The following is an 18214-nucleotide window of genomic DNA, read 5'->3' on the forward strand; positions in this document are numbered from 1 at the left end:
TGCACAACCTCTTTTGTGTGTCCAACTTCACTACAATACATGCACCTGATTAGATTGTACTTCCTCTTCATCCTGGTGCTTGACCCAGTTGGTTGTTCACCCTTGTCTCTTCTCCTCTTCTTGGTAGGCCTGCTGGGTTTTGGCTTAATTAGGGGAGGGACAGGGGCAGGTGACAATTTTTTTTCCACAGATTTTGTTCTTTCAGTGGGTTGACATTGAAACAATATGTCCTTTAATATGCCTCTGTTGTCAACTATTCATAGCAGTACTCCTCAGTCATCTTACCATGTTTATCCTGAATGGCTGAAATTGCATGCATACATGGCATTCCTGTTGCCAACACATACAAATTTAATGAAAAAATTGAAATCAATTCTTACTAAGTGAGAGTAAGAGAAGGAATGAAATGGTTGGATAATTTACCTGTGAGTTGCCAGAACCTATAAGTGAAAGTGTGCTTTCCCAAGTCCACCACCATGTTTGTTCACCTTTGTAGAGTTCACACCATCATACTGTCACTACTGTATTCATCATCTCTTAGCACCTTTGGAGGCTTGTAAAGGCTGTCCTTAGCACTCTCATAGGAGTTATGAGAGTCACTTTCTTCTTCAACCTCTAATGTCTTCACATGCCTTCCAGCTCTTGTGGTGGTAGTGACATTGGTCTTTGCTTTGGTCTGAGGTGGAGCAGAAGTAAGCTTGGTAGGCTGAGTATAGAGTTTTTTGGGCTGTGATGAAGTGTCAATAGGGTCATGTGATTTTTTGATGGGTTGAGATAATAATTTGGTGGGCTTAGATGATGATCCAGTGGGCTTGGTGGATACCTTAGTGGGCTGAAAGGGTTGCTTAGTGGGCTGGGTATGCAATTTAGTGGATTGACTTGGTACCTTAGTGGGTTGGGTAGGCAATTTAGTGGACTGAGAAAGCAATTTTGAGGGCTGAGAGTATAATCTGTTACCATCACCTGAGACCTTCAAGGATTGAGAGCATGCTTTTGGATGGAATGGTAGCTTAGTGGGTTGAAAGTGCTCTTTGATGGCTTATATTTTTCACATCTTCTTTCTTCTCATCAACCACAAATAACTCTGAAACACCATGCTCAAAATACAGATTGATCAAATTGAAATTCCTCCTACAATACTTGACCATTGCAATCAAATTATCATCTGTGGCTAGCCTCCTCAATCTAGATTCAAGAGGAACTTCACAAAGAACACATCAAGTGTGTCATTGTCAACTCCCATTAACACCTCCGTGTGATTGGGCTCATAGTACAGATTTTTACCCTCATCCTTCTTAAACTTCCTACCATGGTGAAATATAAATGTCATAGGAGGACCCTCCATCTACAAAAGTAAAAATCAAATAACGTTAATCAACAACAAATATGAAACAAACTCAGAGTAACAACTGCATGTAAACACACAACAACCAACATACTCATAATCATCACAAACCCTTGACTAAGACCAAACACCAAAATAACCACAGCATAATAACCATGAAACCCGTCACAGTAACCTCACAGAGAACATATTCTTCCTAATATCATACATTGTCTAGTAACGTCAACTCTAAACCCTGGTCTAACTAAATGGTTTTTAGAACTACGTCAACATAAAGCAACACACACCAACACTGCAAAATCAACAAAAACGGACAAAAAAATTAAATCTTTACCTGTGGCAGTTACTATTCCTTCCTTCAACTGCGTAAGTTCTCCGTGAGCTCCTCCAACTTTTCACTCTAGTAGCGCCAACTCTTCCACAAATGTCGATGCGCACAAAGATCGTCAAGTAAACAAGAAGGTTCTGATCATAGGCAAGTGTCTCAGAACAGAGAGTCACAGGGTAGAGAGGTAACGAGGGGTTTTGGAGCGAAAGTTGAAGAGGGTTGTTATGAGAGGAGGTGATGGGAAAAAAATTTGAAAATCCCACTCTGGACCACAAACAACGTCGTCCCATGGTTTTGGGGTGGAGAATTGATGCTACGTCGTTTTGGTCTGTGCCACGCTGTAACTTAACGTTCCAACTCAACAAACGTTACACACCTCGGCAACTGAGATGACAGAAGGACAAACTCCATCAATGTCGGTATCTTTTGGGAATGCTTTTGATTAATTTTATTTTTCAGAGATAAAAATGGAGATCGAAATATCTTTTAAGGACTATTTTGACTATTAACTCAATAAAAATATCATAATATTAAAAAGGAACATTTGACTATATTTAATAAAATAAAAAAAATTCATAATTTGTTTTGAAAATTGAATTTAATGTTTATATAGTGCAAATTAAATATATTTGATATGTGTATCTAATTTTGTATTTGTATCTTATATATTTTATTTTGGTAATAATCATAATAGATGGGATCATGGGAGGTGGGAAATTCATTTTACAATTGATATAAGAATATCGAGAGATTTAGTATTTGTTTATTTATGGTATGTATGTCATGGCGGTGTGCAGTGCAGTGTGCTGGAAACTCGACTGAAGTGAGTGCATTGAAACTTGAGAGATAGGTGGCTGATTATGAATATGTGGACTATGTCAGTGAGAAGCAGCGGACTGTTTTGGTGTCAGTGTCATTGTCACTGTAGAAGAATACATTGCTCCGATTCGAAGCCAAGCCCACGCCGTGGTTTTGGCCTTGGAGATAACAGCAGGATTAAGGTAGCGTATTCTTCTTCTTCTTGTTCTTCTTCTTCTTCATTGATTCATTGATTGCTTCATTTCAGACGAACAAAGGCGAAGCTGGGACTGGCAAGGACAGAGGTTTGGTGTCGAAGCAAAGGTCTTCCTATTTCCTCTCTGTATTGTATTTTATTTTAGGGATGGTTGTTCGTAAAAGATGCTAACAGGCTCAACTCAGTAGCAGGGGGTCAACATCTCGTCCTCCATCCACTCGTAATTGCAATCCTCTTCTTATTCTATTCACCACTCACTACTCACTGTATAGTCATCAAACTTTGGATGCTTTTTTTCTCTGCAGAGGCACCCGCACCACAGCTCGACGGCAAGTCTCGCAACAATACTTTTGATCTTGACTTTGAAGAACGACTTCAAGCAGTTAGAAGGTACAACTTTAGTTCTTCTCTTTCTGTTCCTTACTCATTTGGTAATTTTTCTACCTCAAATTTGGGAACTTGCTATACTGCTCAGGTCTGCCCTTGAACAAAAGAAAGCAGACGACCAAAAACAGTTTGGACCCATTGACTATGATGCACCACCACCGCTATCTTCGGACCAGAAGACAATTGGCCTTGCTACCAAGGTAAAAATCTCTTCTTTTCTACCGCATGTAAATGTTCCTTTATATGTATACATAACCATCGTGACACAGATTGGAGTAGGAGTAGCTGTTGCCGTCTTCGGTCTCGTTTTTGCTTTTGGAGATTTTCTTCCCTCTGGAAGGTATGCATGTGCATACCTAATACCGGACAATATACATTAACTCCGCAAGTATAGCTCATGGCCTCATACCATTTACTTAATTGTTATTTTTCTTTTCACACTGTATGGCTTTGGTTTGCCAATTGCTTGTTGAGCCATTCTATGATACAAATTATTCTTGTTCTAGTCTGCAATGATCCTAGAGAAACACGCAAATCATGTTCAAAAATGGTTTCTTCCTTCTGTATTACATTTTATTTTAGTTTCAACCCACTATAACTAAGCTGGTTTCTTAATTTTTGGTTGGAGTTGAGGTTCCTAGTCTATTTACATTAAATCCTGCATCGGACTTTTATATATATATATATATAAAACCATGCTTGCTTGAGACTAATGACTATGAATGTTCACACTTATCTTCATCGTGTTCATTCGATTGCTAGTCCCAATGAAGACAGTGCCGTGGTGAGTAGTAAGCTGTCGGAAAAAGAGAAGGCTACTCTCCAGGTATCATTTCTACTTTTCTAGTCTGGCAATCAGTTGGCATTTGCTGAGTTTAGATTGTTATGTCTTTGTTTTCAATGTTATTCATAGCTGATGTGATCAGGCAAGATGAGGAAGAAATAGATACAACATAAATACATCAAAGAAAAGCAGGATAGCGCCTATTACCCATTTAGGAAAACATTATAGAATTTCTCCTAAGGTGGTTTGTCCATACGAGAGGACCAATATAAGCCCTAGTTAGATGATATGTGTCAGGTACCAGAGATCAAGGGAGTGAAGAAGAAGAGAATTGAGTTCAGTTGCAGTGCAGAGAATTGTTCTGCAGTAATGATAATGCAGATTTTATGAACTAGAGAATTGTATAGTTGTATTACAAACTGAGTGTATTATTACAGTTAACAATAGCTAAATGCTCTATATATAGAGAGGATGCTAACTAACTATAACAGAAAACAAACCAAGAGAGCCAATTGATAAAACAGATTGGAATTGAAGTATTCTTGGTTTTCTTGAACACTAAGTTATTTCAGTAATCTTGCTCTTATACTCAACAATATGATTACATGGAAGATTGCTTAATGACTAATTAGAGTTAAGAGTATGACCAAGAAGAACTCTCCAAGTGAAACCATTCTGAGGATATAGATGTAGATTCACCTTGTGAAATTTGGTTTATGACTTAACATAATGTTGTTGGCTTGTTGCTGGATAAATTTGTAGCAAACCCCATTTGGAAAAGGCATTTGTGATTGTTCTGTGTGCATGACTGGATGCCTAAACTTGTTGAATTAATATTTTGTTCACTATAATTCACGTGAAATGTACCTACTGAAAGCATATAGTTGTTCTTTCATAGGTATAGCTTTGGCATAAGTGGATATGTTTGATCAGTATCTTGTATCACAGTATTCATAGTGTGATTGGTGAAATATATTACATCATGTTCCCCCTCGATCTCTTTGCCCGTCTTATATGTACTTCCTGATGTATGGCAGAGTAGACTTGAGGAGTTTGAAGCAACATTAAGGAACTCCCCAAGAGATGCAACTGCTCTTGAAGTAAGTCATAGGTGTTAGTTCTTTTCTCCCCATTTCTGTGTGTCTAGATACATTGAAAATATTTTTCAGGGAGCTGCAGTAACTTTGGCAGAACTAGGGGAATATACAAGAGCTGCTTCTCTACTTGATGTTTTAACAAAGGTTGATAATGTTTTTACCATGGATATATTGTGAAACGTTGCATATATTTTGTTGTTGTTTGATCTTCCTTTAATTTTGTAACTGATTCTTTTGTTGGGTCCCAATTAAGGAAAAACCAAATGATGCTGATGTTTTCCGTTTGCTTGGAGAAGTTAAGTATGAACTCAAAGATTATGAAGGGAGTATTGCTGCATATAAAAGTTCAGCAATGGTTAGTTGGTCTTTTAACATTTCAACTGCTGTTTGCTGGTGGATGCTTTTTGTGAACTAAATACTCACATCTTAATTTCTAGCAAGGTCACGAAGAGTCAAGTATTTTAAGGAAACCAATAATTTAGGTTAGAACTTGGGATAGATTATGATATCTGTATTTTCTATTCATATCTTCTGGATTTTTTCTTAAAGTATGCGCTCAATATTCAGTTCTTTACCAGTCATAATATTTCCAATTTTTTAATAAATGTAATCTATCTGTTATGTCCACCTAGAAGTTGAAACTTTTGAGTATATCTGGCTTAAATTCCATTTGGAAGTATCTGTAAATAGCCTATTGTGAATGACAGGTGTCTAAGGATATCGAATTTGAAGTTCTGCGGGGCCTTACTAATTCATTACTTGCTGCCAAAAAGCCAGACGAGGTTTGTCATCATGATGAAGGATTCTTAGGATGTACGAGCTACTAAAATTAGTGACAACGTGCTCTCAATTAAAATGAAAAACATAAAGACCTATCTTCAGATGTAGGGACCAAAAAACAAATTAATGGCATTTAGGGGCTAAACTGAAACCTAAAAAATAAAATTATGGAGGCCAAACTAATATGGCCACTCTGGTTCGTTAAGCTCTTATATTGTGCAGAAATATGGAGTTATTTTTTACATTGGTTTTAGTGGATGTGTCGACTAGTTGAATAAAAAAAAAGATTATTTTTCCATCATTTCTCCAACAGGCTGTTCAATTTCTTCTTTCCTGTCGTGAGCGTCTGAATTCTGTAAAGGAAAGCGCAAAATCTGATAGCAGCCCAACAAACACAGGGAAGCTGGATCCAGTCCAAGTAAACTCTTATTCTCTAAAATAATAGATATATTCTATTTCTGCTCTTTTTGCAAATTATTGAAATAGATAGACAAATTTTGAAGACCCATGGAACAGGTAGATAAAAATTGTATTGTTACATGAACCAGTACAGGTTTTTGTCATAATGAAACTATACACCTTGATATTTTCACATTATGATGATAATTTTAACAAGATGGGATGCTTTTAAATGATCTCCCACTTCCTTGTAAAAATTCAAAAAATTGCATCTTCATAAAGCACAGCAGGAATGATTTTTATTGTATGTTGAAGTCCTTTATATAGCCAGATGGATGAATTTAATAAAATAGTGTCAATGGCAGCTACCAAATTGGTTAGCTTTCACCTGAGTCTTCTTGAAGAAGCAGTTGCATTCTTATAGTACATACTTAATGTTACTCATTTTTTCACACATTGAAAACATTCAATGCGTATATTTTGCATTGTTTTTCTTACATTTTGTCTCCCTATTTTGAGTATTTTCGTATTATGAAATACTCAGGTTGAATTACTTCTTGGGAAAGCCTATTCCGATTGGGGCCATGTCAGTGATGCTGTAGCTGTTTATGATCAGCTCATATCAACATATCCTGATGATTTCCGTGGATACTTAGCTAAGGTCTGTAACTTCTCTCATTATTACTAAGCATGGAGCTTATGATCATTTCTGTTCGCGGTAAACCAAATTAACGAAATAACATAAGTTGAATTTTAGAATCTAATTTTTCATGTTGGCAGTATAAACGATAAAGTGCTGCACACTGTAAAACTAACAATATAACTCATTCACTATGCATGTGGCATTTGAGGAAGTTGGTAGTCATCGCATTTAAATACATGGATGGATAACTGAGTAAACACTTTTACATTAATATTGCATAAAATCAATCTATAATGAACATGTATATAATATTGGAATTTATCAGTGTACAGCTACAGTTTTCTGTTCCTTCTGGTTTCTTGGTTGCTTTGCCACCAGACTTCTTTCTTTTGGCTAGGCCATGGATTCATTGGCCTGCATGGCAACATTTTTGGAAAGGTGTTTGTGCTTTTAGGAAGATCAAGCACCTCGTTTTGTATTTGGTAAATAAAAAAGATTATGTGCATGTACTTGCTAGGGGTGCTTTTGTAAACACCTAAGGAGGTGTTTTTCAAAGATAACTTGTGCTTATCAAAATTTAAAAAGTCTAATATAACTTTATATATTAATAAATATCCAAATTTACCCTTATATTTATGTCTATTATGATCTTTTTAAATTTTAAAAGCTGTTTTATCAAACATAGTTGTTGTTGTTTGTGCTTATTGAAAGTTATTTTTAGTTTGATTTACCAAAAATAATTGTCACAACTTTTAGAAAACTCCCTTTCAAAAGTCAGCTTTGTTAAACTATTTGAAAAAAAATACAAACTTTACCAAACCAACCGTTATAAATAAAGAATACATCATACCTTTTGTGTTATGTTTCTTATATCAATCTCTTCCTCTTCCTCAACCATTTTTCACCTGAATTTCGTTTGCCTTCTCAGCCATGCATTCAATTCAAATATGATATTGTACTTATGTAGGGAATCATCCTAAAAGAAAACAAAAATATTGGAGATGCAGAAAGGATGTTCATACAGGTATGTTTGATTTATTAAATTTGCATTCCTGATGAGTAGTTGATAAGATGTTAAAAATAAAATGCAAATACATAGCCCTGCATATATGTGAGACCGATGATTTAAAAAAGGTTGTTTTGATTAATGTCGTTATACTGTTATGAACATATAGTGTTAACCCACATCTTATGTGCAGGCTCGGTTCTTTGCATCAGATAAAGCTAAAGTTCTTGTGGACCGTTATGCAAGATAAAACTTGGCATTCGCCTTCAAATCTAAAGGTATGCTGTGTAGCTCAAAAGATAATATCATCGTAATCACAAAAGAATATATCTGCAGTAGAAATTGTGATCATTATTATGAAAGTACAGAAAATGCTAGGGGTTTGATGATGGTATTTCCTAATGCTAATGCAGCTTAGAAGTGCCTCTTTGGGAGTCATTCAAATAGAGTAGGCATTTTTAGCTCTTTATGAATATAAAAGATTGTTATGCTTCTTTCTGTGCGAAAACACCCAGCAGTCATGTGATGTGTGCTGCGAGGGAAAGGTTTTGGTAGAAAGTTTCAAGAAGTCCACCAAAGCTTCTCTTTGGACAATGCCATAATTGCTCCTTCTATTCGTCAGTGGAGTTGGGGTGTGTGTGGGACTGTGGGGTAACATATTACATTGAGGTCATATCGAGTTAAGGTTTTAACCGTGTAAATATGTTTTTACTCCTTATTATGGAAAGTCATCTTTTTTTCCTTTGCTTTGATTTTGGCCTTTTCTTTTTAACTATTATTATTACTATTAGCTTTTTAAGTGCATGTGTGGGCGCCATTATTTTGTTTAAAAAAGATCTTTTTTCAATCAAAAAAGATTTTTTTTTTTTTTTACTTTTTAACGTGTTTGGCAAATTTCTAGTAGTAAAAGTAAAAACACTAGTAAAATCGAAAAAAGATATTTTTTTGAGAAGGTGTAATTTATATTTTTTTTAAAAGATCTTTTTTCCTTAAAAAAAAAGATGTTTTTCGTGTAATAAATAGACAAAAAAATACTTTTATATTGTTATACCTAAACATAATTGATAGATAAAAAGATCTTTTTACATGAGATATCCAAACATAAAATTACTTTTACTTCTCTATAAGATCTTTTAAAAAAAGACAACTCGAGAAAAGATCTTTTTTTAAAAGCTTACCCAAACAATCCTTAGTCTTGCTTTTCAAATCTATTATGATGATATTTTACTTATTATTTCAATTAAATTGATAATTATATAGAGGAAATATCCAAACTTGTTTTTGACCAAAAACTCATAGGATAAATTTGTCTTTCAAGATTTGAGGGAAAAAACAACAAATTTGTCTTTTTACCAAACAAAATCTATACATATTACGAAAGAAAAATATGTCCTTTTGAAAAAATGGAGTGACGAAGTAAAGGCAAATTTGATGCTTTAAAATCTCGGCATCTTTTGTTGTAGATAATATGGAGAATTTAATTTTGAGTTCAACTAATGAGCCAATTTAGTCACCAAAAAAAAAATAAAAGTCACCAAAAACTAATGAGCCAATTTTTTCCCGCTAATATCAATTAACTCTTTGAAATTATTTTTTATTCTAAAATCTAAATCTTAAATTTTAAATTTTAAATTCTAACTCTAAATCTTCTAAAAATGAGGGTTAAAAAAATAATTTTATAATAAACAATAATAACGTGTTTGGTTAATGTCATAAAGATTTGGTAGCTTTTATGTTGGTTGTCGAGGCCTAACATGATCCTTCTCTTTTATTCGGATTTGGGATCAACAACTATGTAAGATTTTATCTTTTCTGCAATTGATATATCATAAAGTTTGAATTTATGTTTTGATGCATATTATTCACAAAACAAAAAAGCTAGATGTCCAAATTTCTTTTAAACCAAATTTTCAACCAAGTCATTGCGCGTTTCTTCAGTTCTTTTTCTTCATATGTATGCGGATGCTGCTTTTTCTTTTCTTGCGCGTTTCTTTTTCAATGTTGTTGCTGAGTCGTTGCTGCCACCACTGCGATCGTTTGTTGTTGTTGCTGCCACCATTGATGTCTTCTTTTTCTTCTTCTCAACATATAAATTTTTAGTATACAATTTTTTTTTGAAAGATCACATGTTCAGAACATTGATACTCAACCAACAAAATATACATATATAATGCGAAACTTGGGTGCCAAACATACAAATTTTGGTGTACAGTACAGAAATTGTGCGGACCACATATGTTAAATATTGACATCTAACCAACAATATGTATAATACATAAATTTTGATATACAATATAAAAATTTTGTTGCATATTTAAACAATATTGAGAATTTAACATGCATGTTCGTCATGAAACATTTATTATGATAGTCGGGGTTATTGTGAAATAGATTTTATAGAGAAAAGTTGTTAGCAATTATATTGCTAGGAGGTTTATAATGCTTTTAAACAATATGATGTTAAAGAATTAAGCAATTATTTGTTGAGGAGGAAAATGATAGTCAACTTTTTTTTTTAAAGAAATTGAAGTTGATAGTAATAGATCCATTGAAATTAAGACGTATTCTAGGTTAATGAAAGAAGTCGGGATGCTTATAAATACTTTAGAGATGTAGCAAACCCTTGGGAGTCAGTGTTTTTTTATTAATTTTGATTAGTATTTGATCAATACAAATATTAAATTATTTTTAGTAAAAAAATAATATAAATTTTGACAAATATGACTGCAAACTGTGTTGATTTATATCTATTAAAGAATTTTGCAGCAGGTTAAGATTGGGAACATCTATCATGAGTTTTGAGAAGTGAATGTTTGTACAGATAGATTAGCATGGCAATGTTATGAATTTCAACCGAGATGTCATTTTTTCTTTTCCATTTCTTTTTGTATTTTTTAAAGTTTTCATGCAGATTTTATTGGAATTGTAATTTTTTAGGATAGTTTTTATCTAGTTTTTTTTTTGGCTTAATGTGTTGTTCTCTATCAAAAAATAATTTATAAATTTGATAAATATAGGTATAAATTATGTATTTTATGTATATAAATATCTATAAATATAGAATAATTTTTTGTTAGTTAAATATTAGTCTAAAATAATATTTGTTGGTTACGTTGTATTACTCTTATTGAATAGTACTTACAACATTAGTTAATATATACATTTGTCATCATATATAAAGTAATAAAACTTTTTGAATTATATTTTCGATTTAAATATTTTAATATTTTTGTTCAAAATTTTATGTTTTTCAAATTATATAGAATACATTAATATATTAAATTTTTAAGTATGAGGTAACTAATTTGATAGGTAAAATAGTTAAGTTATTCTGTAAATTTAAATTAAAGAGATTGTATCATCTTTTTATTTAATTTTTTAGATAAAATTATTATTGTTATTACGTGAACTTATTATTAGTACTTGTTTGGGTGTAATTATTTTGATAAAAAAGATTTTTTTAATGAAAAAATATCTTTTTTTAGCGTGTTTGATAAATTTTTAGTAGTAAAAGTAAAAGTACTAGAAAAATAAAAAAGATCTTTTTTGAAAAGTTGTAATTTACATCTTTCTTTAAAAAATATTTTAAAAAAAAAATATTTTTTCATGTAATAAATAAATAAATAAATATTTTTATAATGTTATATCTAAATATAATTGATAGATAAAAAGATCTTTTTGTATGAGATATCCAAACATAAAATTACTTTTATTTTTTCATAAGATTTTTTAAAAAAAGATAATTCGAAAAAAAAGATCTTTTCTTAAAAGCTCACCCAAACAAGTCCTTAGTCTTTTTTTAAAAATAAAAACGTAATATTATTATATAAAATAAAATATAACTATAATTTAAAAATTTTAAAAAATAACTTAAGCAAATAATTTATAATTTATACATAAATTTTTTAAATTAATTCAATAATATTAAAAATTAAATACTTAATAATCTAAGAAAATATATTTAAAAATTTAAAATGTAACAATTTAAGCAAATAATAATTTATAAATAAAATTTTAAAATTTTTTACCGACGATCTCTAAGTAAATAATTCTTAAACTCAATTCTTAAACTCAAATGAGTGCCATATCAATATAAGAACTCTTTATTTGTATTAAAATAAATAAATTATAAATTATAAAGATATAATATTTAATTTAAGTGAAATGCATCCTCATATATAATTATATGGTGTTTTATTATTTTCTTCATTATTATTTATTTTTAAAAATTGAATTAATTGGAAAACCTAAATATATTTTTGTTTTGATGATTAGATATAATTTAAAATGAATTAAAATGGGTTTCAAAAACCCTAGTGGTAGAGTGGAAAGAAACTTAAAAAGATGAGAGGAAAATAGGTAGAAAAGGAGTAAAGATTAAAGAATATTTTGAAAGAAAGAGGCGGAAAATACTGTGGTTGGGTAAGGTCAAAGGTGGAACCCACAGCGTAGTTGGAAGTAATTCAAAGTTGAAAAAAAAAAGCAAGTTTACTTTACCGGGCTGAGTGGTGACAGGGGATGAGATGCCAAAGGAAAGCACTAACCTAACCAGCTGGTTTCAGGCCTCAGCCTAAGCCTGAGGTGCCATCCATCGCCTTAAGCTTTTAATCTAACTCGTGATACGCCGAATTCAAGACAATCCTACCCTAGCTAGCTACCAACCACCCATTCCGCTGCCGCGAACTAAAAAACGAAAAGCATAGATATTTCCAGAGAGACAGAAATTGCCAAAATCCCAAAACAAAAATATCTGTGATCTAAGATGTCGCCAAAACTCCCCTCTCCCTCTCACTTTCACCTTAACTCTCATTTTCAGGCATGTCTATTCAATCTCTTTCGATTTTCTTTTTCATTCCTATTGCGTTTATTATCTATCTATTTATTTATCTATCTATCTATCTATCTATGTATATATCTCTCTCTAGGAACAAGCACATCCTTCTTATTCTTTTACCATTAAAACAACACACACAAACGAATAGGTTGAGGCTGTTGTTGTTAACTGTTGGCAAATTAAATCCATGGCTTTTGAATACGAAGCGCAGGGACAGCAGAAGAAGTTTAAGAAGCAGGGTGTCTTCGGAGACATGTACAGCATGATGCTGTTTCCGCTCCCCCTTCCCAAAGATGTGTCGATCATTATGGAATCCGACAAAGACTCCGCCTTTCAACTACCTAACCTTGCACATGCTTTCCGAGTTAGTCCCTTATTCATGTTCATATTATTATTGTTGATGTCATTGTACCTTTTAGCCTGAGAGCTGCTTCTGGCATCAGGAATTTCTGGGGACTAGGGAGGTTGGCGAGTTTGTTAGCGGGGCGCTTGCAGGAGCCATGACTAAAGCCGTACTTGCCCCTCTTGAGACCATCAGGTTATTCAGTTCTCCGTTTATCTATAAACAATGTAATGTATTATATATCTTTCTTTATAAACCTATGCTGTGAACCATGCAGGACAAGAATGGTGGTTGGTGTTGGCTCCAAAAATATAGCTGGTAGCTTTGTTCAGGTTATAGAGGAGCAGGGTTGGCAAGGATTGTGGGCTGGAAACACCATCAATATGCTTCGTATAATTCCTACACAAGCTATTGAGCTTGGCACCTTTGAGTGTGTAAAACGGGCAATGACATCTCTCCAAGACAAATGGAAACTGGAAGAATGCCCCAAGTTGCAGATAGGTTCCATCAACTTGAACTTGTCTTTGTCCTGGATTTCACCTGTTGCTGTGGCCGGGGCAGCTGCAGGGATTGCCAGCACACTCTGTTGTCACCCTCTTGAGGTTATCAAGGTAGCGAATAAGCCACAAAGTATTCAACTGAATGAGCAAGTCTTTTGCTATTGTTTCTCACCTGCATTGTAAATTTGTAATCACAGGATCGGTTGACTGTAAGTCCTGAAGTCTACCCGAATTTGAGCATTGCAGTTAGAAATATTTATAAAGACGGTGGTATTGGTGCTTTTTATGCTGGTATATCACCTACTCTGGTTGGCATGCTTCCGTACAGCACATGTTATTACTTCATGTATGATACAATAAAGAAGTCTTATTGTGAGACGAAAAATAAGAAGTCTTTAAGTCGTCCAGAGATGCTTGTGATTGGGGCTCTAGCGGGTGAGAGATTCTGAAGCAATATCTTTAATATTTCACTTAATGTGCCCCTTTTTTTTAATTCAAACCCTAATCTATGTATGTGGCTTATTCTATCTCTATATCTATCCTGACCTTATACTAGCTATTTAGCTAAGATTGATTTGGGCTCATCTGTGCATGCTCAGGTTTTACTGCCAGCACAATTAGCTTCCCCTTAGAGGTGGCGAGGAAGCGGCTGATGGTGGGAGCTTTACAAGGTAAGTGCCCACCAAACATGGCAGCTGCACTTTCAGAAGTGATTCAAGAAGAAGGCTTGAAGGGACTCTACAGAGGTTGGGCTGCAAGCTGTTTGAAGGTCATGCCGTCCTCTGGCATCACCTGGATGTTCTATGAGGCATGGAAGGACATACTGGTTGTCCAAAAGTGTCATTCATTATAGCCTATCAAAAGCTACCATGGGTTTGTTAACTGCACAGATTATGCAAGTTAATCATGGCGAACCCTTTTTGTTTTCGAATTTGGGAATTGGTGAATTAAATACCATAAGAAAGAGGGATTGCATAACCATTTGGCCTCAGCAGCCAGTTGGTTAGCTTGTAGGGATTGTTCACTCCTGCTAACCAGTCAGCCTGACTCTTTCATTTATTTATTTTTTAGATTTTAATATTGATATGGAGATTCTCATCATACAAAAGGGTGAAAGGAGGAGTTTGGGAGAAATTTGCTGTTTCCTATTTCCTCCTATCATATCCTCAAATTGTATTAGTTCAGCTTTAATCTTAGTTAACCATACAAATAATATTCCTGGTAGGTTTGCCTGACTACAAGTTCAACAAATCTTTTATCCCCTTCCCCTAAGCTTTCGTCAATATTTTTTTTACTCAAAAGACTTGGTTTGCTACTATGGGTATATATATCTATCTAAAATTCATCCATTCATTTGAGTGCTTATGGCAGTTCGCATTTATATGTCAGTTACGTTAATTTAGTGCTATTTTGATTGACTGAGTATCAATTTTTAATTTCATTCAACTGTGGAGTAGCATTTTCTTAGCTATTTCCTCTTGTTTCTCTTCAGCGATATATAAAATAAATACGCCTCCCAGCCAGCTGCTTCGCTTTCTTCAACTGCATAATGCTTCAATTTATCAACATATTTGTGCATTCACCGTCAACTTTTGGCTGATATTACTACAAGGAAAAACACTAGAAACTTAACATTTTTTAGCAAATAATTTGTCAATATTTATCTTTTCCTTTAAATTTGTCTTTCTTTCACTTAATCTTTGTACATCCACTATTTTGTTAGTTAAAAAAGGTTGGTTCCTAAGCAATAATCTTAGTATTGTGTATAGCATAGCTATATCCTGTGTCCTAAATTCTATTTCGCAGTGGTAATAGATTCTACTTTTGTTATATTATTTGTGCTCAATTTTGAGACTATCCAATGGTTGAGGCAAAAAATGTAAAGTAGGATTTGATTTTGCCTGCTGTTTGCAGCTATGGTCACACAAGAAATAGATGGAGTATTCAAAAGCAACCAGAATTGTATAACCGGTGATTTAAAACGATTAAAAAAGTACAAATCTAATGAGACTGGACGAATCAATCTCCAACTTTCGAAAAACCTTTATTCTGGTGGTAAAGTGAAGCAAGTAGAAAATCTATGTATTAAGATCAAGCACATTGATATCATTGCATTTTTTTTTTTTGGGTCTGAACTGTTGCAACTCTAGATTCGGCTACGGCGTGAACTTTACATTTGGAACAAAATACAAGTACAAAAATGATCAAGTTACATGATGGTGTCTTGGTCTTCACTAGTGTCGTTTCTTCTTCCCAATATCCAGGAAAGACACGAACTGATTGATTGAGAAGATTCTGCGAGCATGTAAAGACAAAACAAGCATAGTCCTGTAATAACACAATGTGAGAGTTTATACACAGCAACAGCAAGCAAGAGCATAGAAAAATACGCATAATGATCTCAAACGAGATGAATGTAAGGCTGATCAGCATTTAATGTGGGATGTTAACAGTTACTAAAACATATTCCAAATCCAAACTATAGAGGTAAACATGAATGTGATTCATGGGAAGTGATGTAGATTCTTTTGCAGTGCACACTCTCAACATGTCTAAGACAATATTTTCAATCCTGGAGACACTTGTAGTTTTAACTTAAAAAGACCGAAAGATAGCTGATAAGAAAGCAGAGCAAATATTTCAGTTTACCTTTTTTTCCCCTCAAAATCCCCAATATTTTGCTTTTAAGAGGAGAGCAATGATAGAGCGATATTACTGTTAAAAAGAAGCACTTGTCTTTTATGGTTTTTCACATATTTAGATACTGCAGGTGCCTCTTTTCACTAGCAAAAGAAGCACACATAAATTATAAGAAGGGATCAAGTGATGAAAGGTGTACCAGCATAGGCAACTGTGATACCCAAAGCCAATCTTCCGAGAGCAGATAAGACATAAAGGCAAAAAATGACCTGAAATAAGAGAGGCAAGTGAAATCAAACATGACGACTCAAGATCTCCATGCTCTATCAGTGTCAGAAACATACATACATACCTTGAAAAAGAGTCTCTTGTCATGGCCCGTGGCAGCAACCCTCAAGACGGACTCGGCGGCGCCGACGGTGTTAGCAAGGCAGGCGACGATGGTATTAGCAGTGTCCTGAGAGATTTGCCACTCCAATGGATCCACAGGCACCCTATCGAAAAGAGAAACCCTAAGTTAGAGAGACAGAGAGACAGAGAGAGAGTGAATAGTACAAGAGAAAGAGAATAATACAGACTCGACGTTCATCTGACGGAAGAGAAGGCCGAGAATGGCGAGGGAACAGAGAAGCACAATGAAGACGTCGGAGAAGAGGGAGACAATGCTGGAATTGCGGTAAGCACAGTGATAGTACACAAGCGTGCCGCATATCAATGCAATAACTGCTTTTCCCATTTCTCCATCCCCAACCCTTCTGCTTCTACTTCTGCTGCTGCTTCTGTCATCCATCTCTCTCTCATCCAAATGATAATAATTCAATCAATACGCGAATCCGATAATCATAAGAAAGCAAACCTAAATACTAGCAAAAGTGGAATTCTCCGTCGAGTAGAGTGTAGAGCAATGAGATTCGACAACTCTAAGCACAAACCACAAGAGGACACAACGCAACCACTTTCTACCTTTCTGCTTCTGCTTCTTCTTCTTCCCAAACCAAACCAAACCAAATCAACTCAACTTTCAAACCCAGAATAAAGAATAATCAAAATCAAAGCCAAATACTTGACCAAACCCCCGGATAAATAGCTTTATATGTGTTAGAATGTTTAATTTAATTTTATATATTTTAATAATAAAATTATAGCGTGGCCGTGGATAAATAAAATTGAGTAATTTTTTTTGTTATGATAAAAATTAAATAAAAGATAAAATATTTTTTATTGTTTAATTTCAATTTATCATAAATTATATTGTAAAACGTCACATATTATCATAACGGTATAAAATGTTAAAATAATTAATATTTTCGTATTTCATATTAAAATCATCCATGTATACAAAAATTAGCCTCGAAAATCATACACATATTTTTTATATTGTTTTCATATAAAATATGAATCATTCAGATAAAATTCATTTTGCAAATCCTACCAAATATTGAGCAGGTCTAAAAAATAACAATTAAAGAAAACAGTCTAATTTATAGTTAGCATTTTTTTTCTCTAATAAATCAAATTAAAATTAACTTTTAATAAGTATAAATAATAATTATATTTGATAAAAAATAATTTTAAAATTAAAATATTATAATAAATATAAATATAAAAATAAATTTAAGTATTTATTGATATACTTTCAAAAGCAGCTTTTTAAATATTTTTAAAAACATTGATAATTTATAAAAATGATAATTATATGTAAATAATTTCTTTTACTGAATTTTAGTAATTTTTATGTTCTAAAAGTACATGTTAAAAATATCATAAAAAAAGTTTTATTACAAATTATTGAAAATGGAACCTTTTTATATATTTATTATTATACTATTAAAATGTGTCTTTAAAGCACAAGTTAGTTAATTCCTTTTAATTAAAAATCACAACTGTTTTTCAAAAAAAATGAAAATAGAAAATAAAAATAACAAATGATTTTACAAACTAACCAACTCTTTAATTATTATCAGAAGAAAAAATATTTTAATCCTTTAAAAATGGTTTTAATTTGACAAAATAATAAAATATAAAAAGATATACAAATGTCTACAATTTACATAAAAAACGAGTTCTTTCCATTTTCCATATTTGATCATTTTACTCTTTAAACGAATTTTTG

The 18214-nt window shown here is 33.1% G+C and overlaps 3 protein-coding genes across 8 annotated transcripts; 2 read left to right on the forward strand and 1 right to left on the reverse strand.

Moving 5' to 3' along the window:
• Positions 1–2365: 2365 nt before the first annotated feature.
• On the forward strand, positions 2366–10821 carry LOC112795507 (uncharacterized). Of its 5 annotated transcripts, none has more exons than XM_025837457.3 (16): positions 2366–2674; positions 2740–2795; positions 2880–2908; positions 2994–3078; positions 3164–3275; positions 3345–3415; positions 3838–3901; positions 4897–4959; positions 5029–5100; positions 5210–5311; positions 5664–5738; positions 6050–6154; positions 6680–6796; positions 7746–7802; positions 7978–8062; positions 8198–8526. In XM_025837457.3, the coding sequence occupies exons 1-15, from the start codon at positions 2534–2536 to the stop codon at positions 8032–8034; spliced, it is 1206 nt and encodes a 401-aa protein (XP_025693242.1). In that variant the 5' UTR covers positions 2366–2533; the 3' UTR covers positions 8035–8062; positions 8198–8526. The 5 variants fall into 5 exon arrangements, with proteins under 5 accessions (XP_025693242.1, XP_025693240.1, XP_025693239.1 ...); XM_025837455.3 differs by lacking the exon at positions 8198–8526 and adding an exon at positions 10551–10821 and having other exon boundaries at positions 2370–2674; positions 2874–2908; XM_025837454.3 differs by lacking the exon at positions 8198–8526 and adding an exon at positions 10541–10591 and having other exon boundaries at positions 2370–2674; positions 2874–2908.
• Positions 10822–12242: 1421 nt separating this feature from the next.
• On the forward strand, positions 12243–14712 carry LOC112795509 (probable mitochondrial adenine nucleotide transporter BTL1). Its single transcript, XM_025837458.3, has 6 exons — positions 12243–12600; positions 12830–12982; positions 13062–13156; positions 13239–13572; positions 13659–13896; positions 14061–14712. Exons 1-6 carry the CDS (start codon positions 12547–12549, stop codon positions 14312–14314), a joined length of 1128 nt encoding a protein of 375 aa, XP_025693243.1. The 5' UTR covers positions 12243–12546; the 3' UTR covers positions 14315–14712.
• A 768-nt stretch (positions 14713–15480) lies between these two features.
• Positions 15481–17215, reverse strand: LOC112795510 (reticulon-like protein B22). 2 transcript variants are annotated; one of them, XM_025837459.3, is made up of 5 exons: positions 16680–17215; positions 16454–16595; positions 16301–16370; positions 16111–16176; positions 15481–15789 (listed from the first exon to the last, which is right to left on the reverse strand). In XM_025837459.3, the coding sequence occupies exons 1-5, from the start codon at positions 16889–16891 to the stop codon at positions 15671–15673; spliced, it is 609 nt and encodes a 202-aa protein (XP_025693244.1). In that variant the 5' UTR covers positions 16892–17215; the 3' UTR covers positions 15481–15670. The 2 variants fall into 2 exon arrangements, with proteins under 2 accessions (XP_025693244.1, XP_025693245.1); XM_025837460.3 differs by lacking the exon at positions 16111–16176.
• Positions 17216–18214: the final 999 nt, after the last annotated feature.

The sequence above is a fragment of the Arachis hypogaea genome, chromosome 4, assembly GCF_003086295.3.
Source record: "Arachis hypogaea cultivar Tifrunner chromosome 4, arahy.Tifrunner.gnm2.J5K5, whole genome shotgun sequence".
Taxonomy (NCBI): Eukaryota; Viridiplantae; Streptophyta; class Magnoliopsida; order Fabales; family Fabaceae; genus Arachis; species Arachis hypogaea.